At 39.1% G+C, this 13460-nt stretch overlaps 1 protein-coding gene across 6 annotated transcripts in view; it reads left to right on the top strand.

Annotated features, from left to right (window-relative positions):
* The window catches only part of SATB1 (SATB homeobox 1), a 92382-nt gene extending 83258 nt beyond the window's left edge, over window positions 1-9124 (top strand). For 4 of the 6 annotated variants that reach the window (XM_083871585.1, XM_083871588.1, XM_083871587.1 and 1 more), the window contains 3 exons: window positions 4102-4305; window positions 4802-4897; window positions 7408-9124. In XM_083871585.1, the coding sequence (XP_083727711.1) occupies window positions 4102-4305; window positions 4802-4897; window positions 7408-7890 (783 nt within the window). In that variant the 3' untranslated portion in view covers window positions 7891-9124. The remainder of the gene's footprint in view (window positions 1-4101; window positions 4306-4801; window positions 4898-7407) is intronic. The other 2 variants (XM_083871589.1, XM_083871590.1) reach the window with 2 other exon arrangements.
* Window positions 9125-13460: the final 4336 nt, after the last annotated feature.

Below are 13460 nucleotides of genomic sequence, written 5' to 3'. Positions count from 1 at the left end.
AGCACAGCAGAGTTCTAACTGTAAAGAATAGAATTTGGATATATAGATAAAATGCTTTCTTTAAAATAAGCATGCTCATGGGTATTGCAGAGCCTAAGTTTTGGCAGTTATCCTCTTTGCGCTTTTCCTGCAATAGTTTGGCAGTTCAGCTTTCACAGGTTTTTTTTTCCTCTAATGTCTTGTGTTTCTTTACTAAATCCCTATCAGAAAACCAGACAGAAGACTCTTATTTATTTTAAATATCTTAGGTTTAGCATCTTTTTTTTTTTCACCATTTTCTTGCTTACTGTAGCAAGACCTTTGCAGATGGTACTTGGTTATTTGAAAGTGCATAACAGTATTTTCTTTGTAGCAGATGGATTTAAGACTTTTAGTTCCCAATAAATGTAGGTTTACAATACATAACTTTACAGGATTTGTGTTGTATATAACAGGTTTGAACATATTATCTCAGAATTCATCTGCATGGCATTTTCAGCTTATCCAGGGCCCATGCCAGTATTTTAAGTAATAGGGAGAGCATAGTGATTGATAGCAGCTAAAGGCGTGATTTTGAATAGAAACAAAGGTTTTAGAACAGAAGGTGTCAAATTAAACTTTGTCAGTTTGAAAAGTAGTAACATCCTGAAAGTTCTCCAAACATATTTACATGTGGCTAATGTTTATATTTTGCTTTGTACTCTCTTTATATTCAGTGTAATGTTGCCTGGCAAATTTACTCTGTTTTAAAATCAAGGTTGTTCCCAATGTCATTTCTGAGTTTTGGGGGGTTTGCCTTTCTGCATAAATGTATCAACTTCATTATTTTAATGCTGTTTTCTTAACAATGTACTTTATATGCAGTATAAACCAGTTGTGATCTAATCTGATTTATAAATATTTCCTTATTATTTTGTGGTCATTTCCACTTCCTGTAAAACTAAAAAGACAAGAAAAAAATTAAGCTAGGCAGAAATTGCTCTAGACTTAAAAAAGCGTGAAAGGAGAAAAACCAGCTATGTTACATTCACTTCTAAATTCATTTGCATTATCTGCAGCACTTCATACTTTTTTAGATCAAATGGGAACAAAAGTTATGAATTTTACAGAACTTAAAATTAACCATTAGAAAAGTCCGGATGATTACTTTTCCTAAATTTTGTAAAAACATTTCATACTTTCTCATGTAGGTGACTTTTATGAATGAGATTGATTACATGTACAGAATTCTGAACTGAAAAACTAAATTAAATACTTCTATTTTTATTTGTTTGTCTTGAACCAAAAGAAAGCATATTGGTATAAAGTTCTCACTCTCTTAACAAAGTAAGCCCCTACAGCCTCTCTTGCTGTCCATCCACTATCTCTTCTGAGAACATTGGTGAGATCAACTTTCATAAATATGTACAGAAATAAACCATGAAGACCAAAATACAGTTTCTATCCTTGTAATTGTAGAAGAATTCCGTTGTTTGTTTCCATGTTTCATCAGAGTGTGTCTACTTCTTTAAAAATATGCCAAGTGGAATAGAGACGTTTTGGTAGAACAGTAATCTTTTCTGTGTACCCTGGAAGAAGTATCTGTCTTCATTATCTCAAAATCCCTGAAAGGCTAGCTGAGACATGTTTCAGGTTACAATTCATCAAATAATTTTCAATAAGGAATTAGAAGAATTATTTCAGTGCAAAAATTGAAAGAAAAATACTGGAAATATGTTAGCTATCAGTAGTTAATAAAAATAAGGTCTGACCTAGTAAATACAGAAACAGAAAAGACAGTAAGGACAGAAGGTATTTCTTAGTAAAAACTGTTGTGAAATATATTTAATCAACAAAAAATGTCATTGCCTAGGATTTTTTTTCTACTGGATATTTTAAAGAAAAAACAAACCCGTGATTCCCATGGTCAGCAGACAAAACATGTGCAGCTTCTAAATGCATGATGCAACTTCTTTTCCAGCCTGTGTGTATGCCTTGGAGAGGTGTCATGGGTGGAGACAGGTTGTCTTTTTTTTTTTTTTTTTTTAACTTCCACCAAAATGTCATGATCGACAGCTCTGCTCTTTGTTTCACCACTATTAGAAAGAGAGCCAACAGTTTCAGTGTGAAACAGTGCAGATTCCAGACAACCAAAAGAAAGACAATTTTTACAATTTGGCATGGGATGGTTTGTGGCCTTGGGGTTCTTTAATTAAGAATTTTGTAACTGCTTTTCAGTTAAAAGATCTAGATGGGTTTCTCTTCATCATCTTCTCTCCTCCATCCCCAACAAGCTGCCTCTGCTTTCTGAGTGCACCACTTTAAACTTACTGCAATAAGTGAATACTGCTGTTGAGCATAGTCCAGCACTCAGTTTCCCTGTGGATGCAAAGTGAGCAGAGAGCCATGAGCAACATGTTGTTTTTGTTAGGGGCAGGGAGAGCTTGCCCTGCTAATACATTCCAGTGATATTCCAGAGACCCTTGCTACTGTTTTGAAAACATGCCATACAATTCCAGCTAGGACAGGCTGAGTGTGGTGTGCTGTGGGCGAAGGCATTTGGCTGCATTTCCAAGTATTCTTGCTAAACCCTGGGGCAATACCCAGCATCCCCACTTAAGTGCATGGTCAAGGAATGGAGGGTGCTCCATCCCTAGGGTGTAGGGGAGCCCTTCTGCTGCCCTTGCTCTCCCCTGTCTCCACTCCCTCCCTAGCACACTTCATGAGCACCTGGCAGATTTTGGCCCCATTTAAATTTTTGCTTTTTCAGCTCTGCTACCACCATCTCTATAACATTTGTCATTTTGATAGTTACTTGGGGGCTTTTTCTTCTGTGTCATTTGTTCAGTTTTCCACTTATATCCAAGCAAATATACTTCAATTTTTTTATGCACACCTCACTAAATATTTTCATATACAATATGAATGCACTACGATTATTTGTTTACTTTTACTCTTCCTGTTTCGGCAATATTTTTACGCTGCATTCATTAACTATTTATATTAGCATATATATATATGTATAAGCATTTATATTTATTAACTATTAGCTAAAGATAAGAAGATAAGTATCTTCAAAAAAATACATATCTATATAATATCTATGTATCTATTCTATCTGTTAGTAAACCAGTCTGGATAAACCATTAATCCACTACCGGTACATATAAAAAGGATCTAAAAGCTTCTGTACATTTATATTATTTGTTGATTCAATAAAATGTCACATTATCTTTCCTACAGCATTAAGAAATAAAACTGCATGGACCTGTTTTTGAAAACAGATCCTTGAAGCTAAAATAAAGGAAATATGCATGTTTTATACATGTAATATTTTGTTCCTAAATTTTAATATATTAGAAAATTTCTGCTGATGCACACTGTCCTAGCTAGAGGGTTTACATTCCTCTTTTAGAACTACCAGTGCACAGTTAAGAAAAAAATCCTCAATTAAATTTTAAGAAGATGTAAGGAAACATTAAATTTTCGTGATGAACTCATATATCTCTTTCGGAAGCAAATTAGCAACTGCTTCAGTTCTTGCAGGGGATTCTGTAGCTGACTTCATATTATGCGTCCCAAAGACTATTAGGCACCTTGCTGCCCTTTATGTGGAAATGTATAAATGGTGTATCAGAAGCTAGGGCACATCTTCCTTCCCCTCAACCTCTAATAATCTTGTATGTAAAACTGAGAGACTTGGTTTTTTTCTGGGTCTGTGAGGACAATCTGGAAACAGGTATGTATCACTTGAAATAAGTTCACCTGCAGAGGAACCTTTTCTTGTAGCAGAAATTAAGAAGTTATTGTTTGACTGCATCTAGTTATAGGATTCCTGTGCTGCTGTGATTTAGGTTAGGCAGCCTTACAGTCAGGCAAAAAACAGCAGAGTGCTGTGGTGTGAGACCAAGTGGAAGGTGCTTTCCAAAATGCCTATGCTTGGTAAGTGTCTGTGAAATGGCTGGGCAGCCTTGTAGTGTATTGGTGTTTGCTTTAAACTCAGCCTGAGCAATTGAAAGCCCTTTTGATCAGGTGAGAGCGTGAGGGAATGTAGCGCCTCTAAAGTACTCATTTCACCCTCATTTTGCCCCTTGCAGTGTGACAAAAAAAACCCCCTAATGTTCTACTGGTTTTATCTTCAAGGGGTGGCTCTGTGAGCTGTTACGTTGGAAAGAAGATCCATCACCAGAGAACAGGACCCTCTGGGAAAATCTCTCCATGATCCGAAGGTTCCTCAGTCTTCCTCAGCCTGAACGCGATGCCATTTATGAACAAGAAAGCAATGCAGTTCATCACCATGGTGACAGGCCTTCCCACATTATCCATGTGCCAGCAGAACAGATTCAGGTTAGTTTACCTTGGCCAATCCCGCAGAGCGCTAAGTAAATAAAGCTTTAAACAGAGCAAAGGAAATTAGTGTTTCTTCCCTCCCGGTCAGGCTAAACACAGGTCTCCCGGTGCAAGATAAGAGTGCACTGCCGTCCACCACCGCAGTTCAAAGGAGGCCGTGCGACCACCCACCGTTCTGGTTTTGGTTCGCTGGGCAATTGCAAATGTGTGTGGTGGTAGCACAGAGGCAGCTGTGCTGGGCAGGGCCAGCCCCGTGCTGGCTGTGCCTGGCTGGACAGGCACCAGGGCCAAAAGGCAGGGGCATGTAGCACCAGTGTCAAAGGTCTTCCCAACAGAGCAGGACAATCTTGTCGTGCTGCTGTTTGAAAACTAAGCAAGAACCCTCAGCAGTAGCAGCTCATCCTGGGTAGGAGTGAAGGGAAGGGGATTCCTCATCCCACTTTAACCCCAGCTGAGACCGGGGTGAGTCAATATTTGTTTGTTTTTCCTTCAGAGCCCCTCTCCCACCACCCTTGGGAAAGGAGAGCATAGAGGCGCTTTCCTACCAGGCCTGCTGACCACTGGACCTTGGCTGGGTGCTGCTCCGCAGGTGAGCTGGCACAAGGGCACCATGTCAGGGACAGAGAGGAGGGGATGCAAGACCCAGACCTTGAGGCTTGGAAGAGCTGCCCTCTGTTTCAGGGCAGCCCCAGCAGGGCATCCTCCAGGAGCTGCACGCACCCTTTTTGCTGGCACAGGCACTGCCAGCTGGGAGCGGAGCTGGCTGTTGTGCTAAGATGTGTAGCCCAGGTTGTCAGTGGAGACTGCTGTCTCTCTGAGCTGGGCACTCTTTAATCACTTCTCACAAAAGGCCTGAGGTTAGCCTTGTAACTGTTCCTTCTTAAAGGGCAGATATTACCCCATGCTTTCCGAACCTCAGCTGAGACCCTGTGTATGACTTGTATTACCTATACAGAAAAATATTTACAAAGCTAGGAAGGATAGAGTTATCTCGCAGCCAGAAACAACACAAGTGTATATTAAAGATAAAGCAAACTGAATAAGACAATCCCTTAGGATATCAAGTACTAAAATAATTGTGAAAGCCTGGAAACTTGCTGTTTGATTTAGCAAAAAGAGAGAGAACGATCTATATTAAGTAATAAAACAGCACTTGTTTGAAAATGTACGTTGTTTTTAATAAAATCACTTCTTAAGGGGATAAAAGGAGAAGCTTATGCACAGTATAAACATTCAACCACTATGCCACTTACTTAGATTTTCTTGCCTTGTTGATAAAAGTTGTGTGTTTGATCTCATTAATATTATTCACATCAGCAATTGCATTGTAATCTCTTAATATGACTTGTAAGAGTAAGGAATGGGAGATTGGGCCTGAGTTTTGTTTCCGCTCTTCTGCGTGGCAATTGTTGTAGATGCATAAGTATGTAGCTCAGACACAAGTTTTCAGACTGTATATACAAAGCCTCCTGTCTTGTAAGAATTTAATGTGCTGGGAATAGTCTTCAATCTCTTCAGGACTGGAGCCTTGAATGGGACTGCTCACAGACCATAAAACATGAAAGGACCTGAACAGGGATGAGGAAGGAGCCCTAATTCCAGGATATTTGTGTCAGATCTTAAAATATGAAGATCACTTGAAGCAGTGGCTTCTAAACTGTTTGTGGAGATCTGTGCGAAATCTCCACAACCACAAGTGTCCCTATGAAGTGGACAGAATTACAATCCCTCCAGTATTTATACCATTTGTGCAGCATTTTGTGCCTTTTTGGGTCTCAAAGAACTGCTACTAGAAGCCTGAAAACGACTACCAAAACACAAAAAATTGTTGAAGCGAGACTCTCAAAGGGAAATAAAATGCAGTGATAGCAACTGCTTGTTTTGCTGTGGTTGTTTTTTTAATAAGAACTGGTGGTTTGTACCATACGACAAGAAATTTGCTGATCCAAAATATCTTACTAACCAATGCTTCCTGTGCTGTGCAGCAAAAGAATTGTCAACACAAACAGTAGCTGATAAATTTACTTTTGATTTTAAACATGATCTTATAGTGTACTGTACTCTGGTGGTAGATGAGAAAAACATTTCTGTCCCTAGGGCTCAGTGCCTCACCTTTTAAGAATGTTTCTGAATCCATGCTTGCAAAACTTCATTTTAAGCTCTTGTTAATTATTTACATCATGATTTGCTTTATCTTATTCTTCTGATGTGCATATTGGCTCATTTTTTATTGCCTGAGTTTTTGGAATGCAGCATGTTCCCTTCTAATAATAATAGTGCAACTTATTTAGAGCTTTGCATCTTAGTACTTTATAAATATTAACTAAATAATCCCCAGCACAAACACAGAGGCAGGTAAATAGGTTTGTTCCCTGTTTATTTGTTGGGATATGGGCAGCACAGGCCGGCTCAGAGACCACAGGCAAGAGAGGTCAGATCCAGAAGGGGAAATACAGATCTCCTACCTCCAGATCCCTTTGTCCTTGCCCAGGCTGGGTTTGGCAGCGTCACGTTAGGCGCTTCCAGCCAGCACATTGTCATAATGTTTGCAAGTTTCACGAGACTTCAGTGCATGCTGAGGTCAGATCAGTGGTGAGATATTTCTGTACTTAAAGAGCTAAAATGCTCTCCTTCCCCCTGACTCCTCAGTCCCTTCACCTAGCTATTACTAGAGGTTTGCAACCCTTGTTTTTGGGCAGCAGCTGCCGTTGCTGGCAGAGCTCCGGCACGTTTGCCCTCATCTGGCACTTTCCTCACTTTGCCCTTGCTACAGTTCTGGCTAAGCTGGTCAAGTTAATCCTATACTATGTCACCTACTTAGCATTTTGTCTTGTCTGCACTTGACTCATGGGGCATGTTCATTAAAATTTGTCAGCTAAACCGCACTGATGTTGTATCATTGGTGCTTTTGGTCCAGCAAACCTGTGGTGTTCTTTTTGTTCTTTCTTTTTTTCCCTTCCTTTTTGTTCTTTAAACTTACTAAGCCTTTGTTTGTAGCTCTGCAATTTCTTTCCCCCCGCTCCCTCCCCAGGATTTTCCTACTAACAAGATATGAGCTAGAATACATGTACAAAAAAAATGCTATTCTTTGTCTTGCAGCAGCAGCAGCAGCAACAGCAACAACAGCAGCAGCAACAGCAACAACAACCAGGTCCCAGACTACCCCCAAGGCAACCCACAGTAGCATCACCAGCTGAATCTGAGGATGAAAATCGTCAGAAACCCCGACCGCGAACAAAGATTTCTGTTGAGGCCCTAGGGATCCTACAAAGTTTCATACAAGATGTAGGCCTGTATCCAGATGAAGAAGCAATCCAGACTCTCTCCGCTCAGCTTGACCTGCCCAAGTACACCATTATCAAGTTCTTTCAGAACCAGCGATATTATCTCAAGCACCATGGGAAGCTGAAGGACAATTCTGGTTTGGAGGTGGATGTTGCAGAATACAAGGAAGAAGAGCTGCTCAAGGATTTAGAAGACAGCATCCAAGACAAAAATGCAAACACGCTTTTTTCAGTTAAACTAGAAGAAGAGTTATCAGTAGAAGGGAACACAGAGATTAATGCTGAATTGAAAGACTGATCTAAAAGTATTATTTTCTTTCAACAGTGCCGCTGGTATTTACTAATGAAATGAAAATTCCATCTTGTGTTCTGTCAAAAACCCTTATTATTCATTGTTTGGCCAATGAATCTTCCAAACCTTGCACAAAAGTTGAAAAAAAGGATAATGCAGACTGCACTAGATGTTTTACTCTGTTTTACAAACTGCTTCGCAGCAACAGATGAAGCGTTGAGGATTGTTTGATATTAATTTGTGTTCACTGGATACACTGTGAGTGTACCCAATAAGCATGATACCAGTGATTTTGATTCTGGAGCCTTCAGACAAGCATTACAACTTTTGTGATTTACTGTTTTTTCGTTTCTGTTTTGTTCTTGTTTTTTAATTATTACTGTAGCACTCCACACTTGATCTTTGAAAAATCACATTTATTTAAAAAAATAAAATAAAAAGAGTTTGTTACTCTTGTTCTATTGTATGTTACAAAAGAACTATAGACTGTGGAATGCAGTTTAAAGATAACATATGCCAACAAATGCCTTGTATTATATGGCACTGCCGTAATTCAGATTTGTTTTCTTTTGGAAATAAAGGTCACTGTATTTTTTTTTCCATTCTCATTGTTACATGGTTTTAGAGAAAATGAAAAGGAAAATGTGAAACACAATTTAGTCCTCATTATTTATTTGTAGATCCTGCAGCATCATGTTGTAATTAATTTTTTTGGAAGTTTCCGTTAAATGTAATATTGCTTCTCTTGTTACCATACTGATTTTTTTTTTCTATTTATAAATGTATTTTGATGGGCAGTAAAACAAAGTGTCTTAAAAGTTTTAAATAGAGAAAATGTGCTTTACACAGTTGCCTATAAAAAGTGCTCTATGTTATCCAAGCAATTCATACTATAAGCTTCACTCTTATTGTTGTATGCAATTTTTACTATCATGCAAATAAGCTTAGGTAAATAAAACTAATAGATCACCTTAGAAACTTATGCAATTAATGTGAAAATAATTGATGTTTGCAATGTGTCTTCCTTTGGTTTACAATCAATTTTAAAGCTACAGCTGTATAAATTTTCTGTATAAAGGTGTATTTCTTTTTTATGAGTTTATTGCTATGAAAACACCAGTTATTTTGTTACAGCTGGCTGTTTTTATAAGTGTATCACAATTTTCTTTATGCAGAAATGTTCTGACTAGGAGTGGTTATTGACTGTAACTACACAATTAAAATTGTTTGTATGGTATGATATGGCAGGGTTTGTCTGCGTATGTGTGTATCTGGGAGGAATAACTTGTTCTTAGTGCACATCATACCTTCTTGCCACCACTCTGTTCTCCTTTAAAATCACAGGCAGATTTTTTAAATGGCCTTCTTAAAATTTGAATTTAGATAACATACTTCAAAAAGAAACACAGTTTGGTTATGAAAATCATAACCTGTCTTTTCTTGGTTTAAAAACTTGCCTGCCCAACAGAGATAGCAGGATATTATTGAGTCAGAAGGCTATCAGGCATAAACATATTTACAGTTCCTGGCAGTAATGCACTTATAATGGATACAGCTGGTTTTATTTTACACTAGAATTATGCTAACACTGTTCCTTGCACTAATGTATAAACATTAAAAAAAACATTAATAGTCATAAAATAAATAGGAAAGATGGGCTTTGCCCATAGCAGTCTCCTTCTAAGCAAGATTATTTTTAATGATCACTAATAAGGTTCTTGATAAAGCCATAAGAATTGGTGACCTCTGAATTTATGTAAGGCTCATGTCTAGGCTCAGGAGCAGTCTGCAGCTAAAAGTTATGGAGTACACACTGTTGTTCTCCTAGGAAAGAAATAGCTCACACACAATGTAACTTGGGATGGGGATTCAGCTCAGTTCTTCCTGAAATGACTGAAAGTTTGCAAAACTCATCATGAACTTCAAAGGCACAAATGACTCTTAGCAAATATCTTGGTTTAATTCCACAAGTTCATAAGGAAATTTGAAAGTGCTGCAGGTTGTCCTTTGTGTCAATGTCCTTGTGGGTCCACTGAGCAGCTCTCAGCTGCAGCACCTCTTGGCTTCTCCCAGGACTCTGTTGGGGCTGCACCATGGTTTGGGCTTGGGATCCAGTCTAGTCAAAAGAAAAAAAAAGCCTTAGTACCACTCTGGAAGGGAAATAAGCCTTAGGAGGGACACATGTAATTTGGCATAACAGTCAAATAAAAAGGCAGTAAAACAATGCTCTAGCTTAAGGGACTTGTAGAAGCTATAAAACAATTGATAGCCCAAAGCTATGCTGGTCACTAACAAGCAGAGTTAAGGGAAGTCACTGTGATCGTGATTGGATTTCTTCCCTTACTTCAAATGGCAACAGCCATGCAACCAGTGCTAGGACTGACCCCTGCACAGAGCCAAGGGGCAGAGCATGTAGCCCAGGCAATGCAGGCTGACTTGGTGGGCAGGACAGTACTGCTGGCACCCTTGGGTACACTTTATAACTAACAACATGTGCATATACAAAGCAGAAGGGGAAGTGAAGGAAAGACTTTTCTGGAAATACCTCTCTCCATGCTAAACACTAATACATACAGCATTCCAAATACCAGAAAGAGGGCAACCCTACAAAAGCATAAGAACAAATGTTTATAAAGTAGACTGCTATTTCAGAAGCAATTTCCTTTTCTTTTTATAATTTTTAAGTTTTATGGGTGCTGAAGTAGAGGCCATGTGTGCTTGCAGATGGTTATTATAGCTGTTTCTTTTCCATTATCTTCGTTGTTCTTTCTCCTACTGTAGCTGAGGTTATCTTCCAAATAGTTCAGCCTCTGTAGTCACATATTACCTGCACAGGAGTTCAAATCATTGCCTTTTTGTGTCCCAGTGGGTGGGCTGCAAGTGCAATCTTTTAACTTGGCCTATGTGACCAAAAGCATTTTTGTTAAATCTTTGGCAGTGTTTTCAAATGTGATACTAGTATTAAGGATTCCAGCCTTCTGTGAATGCAGGAGATTTGTACTGTTAGGAGTTCAGCTACAACAAGTATATGCCACCTTGACTCATGGACTAGTTAGACTACCTTATGTCCTTTTCTGTTCCTTAAGTTCCTTTTTCCCACCATTTGGTAGAAACAAACAAAACAAAACAAAACAAAACAAACCCCACTTCAGCAAAGATTAAGAAATCAGACTGGAATTCTGTAATGAAGCACAAAAATTGAGACATAGAAGCACTATTAATTGGGTTGCTGTTAGTAAAACTCACTGAGTAGGACTTCTCTGAGTGTATGAAATAAGTTTTTCATATATACTTAGGGAAGACTGCAGAAGGAATATTACTAGGAATAGAATTTAATCTGCAAAGAAAGCCAAATGCCTAAAAAAGAGGGAACTGAGTGCTGGGAGGGGATGGCAAGACTTAGGTTTTACTATAAAATTGAACTTAAGTATTTACCATGTTTTATGGTGTTTACCATAAAAAGTGGAATATTTTTACTGCCTGATGATTCCCATTATTCTACATTTAACTGACAAGATTTATGTGTATATGCTAGAATCCCTAGTGTGTTTTTTTCCGTCCTTAAAGAAACCCAAATATGCCCCAGATTTCAGGAGGTCTGTGGCATGGGGACGGTCTCAAGCCCACAAGTTGCCTATAAAGACTCACTACTCTACAATAAAGGGGTTTAGGTTTGTGTTTTGTATAACTACTTAAATTGGTAAGATGGCCTAGCAAAAGCTCTCTGTGTATAAAAAGTAAATTATTGCACTTAATTTTTTTCTTTTAGTTGGGAAGGTGCAGCAAATGGAGAAAGGAGAAGGTTCCTCCAAACCAGTGATTTTATTGCAATGTTTTACAAAGTCAGTGCTTTGATTGTGTGCTGGGAAGGCACCAAATATTACTAAGTTCATTTGCCAAAGCAAATGCTCCACATGTTAAGAGCAGTATAAATTAGATATTATAGAGGCTCTACTAGAACATCAAGTATTACCAATTCTGCTTAACTTATTGAACTTGTGCTTTGAAGTCAGGTACATTGCAGAGACCAAAGGTATTTTGATTTTTACATAATGATTTATATTGTGCTTTGAGTAACAGTCCCATAGCAAAGCAGGGATATAAATATACTCCCAGGCCTTTTTTTGCACACAGAGGTAATTTAGGTTGGTCTCCTCACAGTGCCTTGCGTCCACACACTCTTTTACTACAACAAATGAGCTAATAATTCAAACTGCAATAAGTGATCCTCCTTGGAGCAGGAGTAGTGCTACTTGGCAGTGAGTTTGTTTGCTTTCAGGTTCATACGGGAGCCTTCCCACTCGTTCTGCTGCTGGCAGCCCTCCCAATATCTCACACTGTATTGTTTCATTTTGGCCTGACCCAGGCACTCTTCCTGCTCCAGGTCATCTTGGCCAAATGTCATCTCTCCTGGTTATAGGCCATTACTCAGGTATATGTGCCACAGTTTAATATGAGGCAGCAAGGACTGTGTGCATCTGATGTCACCTACCCTTTGTCATCGCCATTCATGCTGTGAGCCCTGCAGAGCTGCTTGAATAAGCCACTTGCATTGGAAAGAGAATGACACCTGGACCAAACCTACCAGGAGACATGTTGCTTCTAAGCTGGTAGAGTAGAGGGGGAAGGGGATGTGCATTCCAGAAAGGAGAAAGAAGAAAGGTGCCAGGGAAAGATGAAAGAATCAGAAAGGTCACAATAGCTACCCTTGCATGGGGGATCAAGCTTTTTTACAAGACATGCTGTGGCAATGCTCAAAATACTACAGAGTACTGCCAGGACTCCATGGAAAATGCACAATTATCTCCAATTGTAGGATTTGGCCTGTGAGGCAATATCTAGTTTAGCACAAAAACTTCCTCAGTTGTCTATGGCTAAAGAGATCCCCTATCAGTTTGTTCTCTGGTACTGTCCCTGTATGTAAGATATGCAGGATCCTTTTTGCCACCTGCTGACATGTTACCATGGCAGATGCAGCTGGGACTCTCTTTGTAGGTTACTTGCTTACCCATACAATGTGCTAAAGTAGTATCCAGGCTGTAAGCCCTCTCATTTTCTTCCAGCATCACATTCAAACACAAACAGTGTGCTTGCAGGCTCAAACCTTTTTGGAGCTGCCTCCTACAGTGCTCCTTCTCCTCGGACCAGATGTGCTACAGCAAATGTGTTATATAGCTCAGGTGCTTATCATAGTGCAAGAGAACAGAAAAACCACAACTTTTAGCGGTGCAGAGATGTATAAAACACACACAGTTCAGAAGTTTTGGAGCAAGTAAACTGCCCCAAGAGGCTTCAGAGAGAGATTTCATTCTGTTGTAGTTGTCTCAAAACATCAGTTGCAATGACTGGAAATTGTTGGGGCCAGAAAAGTTCATGTACAATCCTACTATAGTTGCAGAGAATTTACAGAATTTGCAATAAAGGGCAATTTTTTTTTGATATTTGTATTTCAAAATAAACCTTCTTTGCCGTACAAACCTTGTTGCTCTTCCACATCTACATTAAAGCAGGACCCTGTCCTGATAATGAGCAGCAATGCCTCAGCTATTTGTCTGTTATATATGCCCCATCTCCAG

This window comes from Zosterops lateralis, assembly GCF_965231275.1.
Source record: "Zosterops lateralis genome assembly, chromosome: 1".
Classification (NCBI taxonomy): Eukaryota; Metazoa; Chordata; class Aves; order Passeriformes; family Zosteropidae; genus Zosterops; species Zosterops lateralis.
This window is presented reverse-complemented; position numbering and strand designations above follow the sequence as displayed.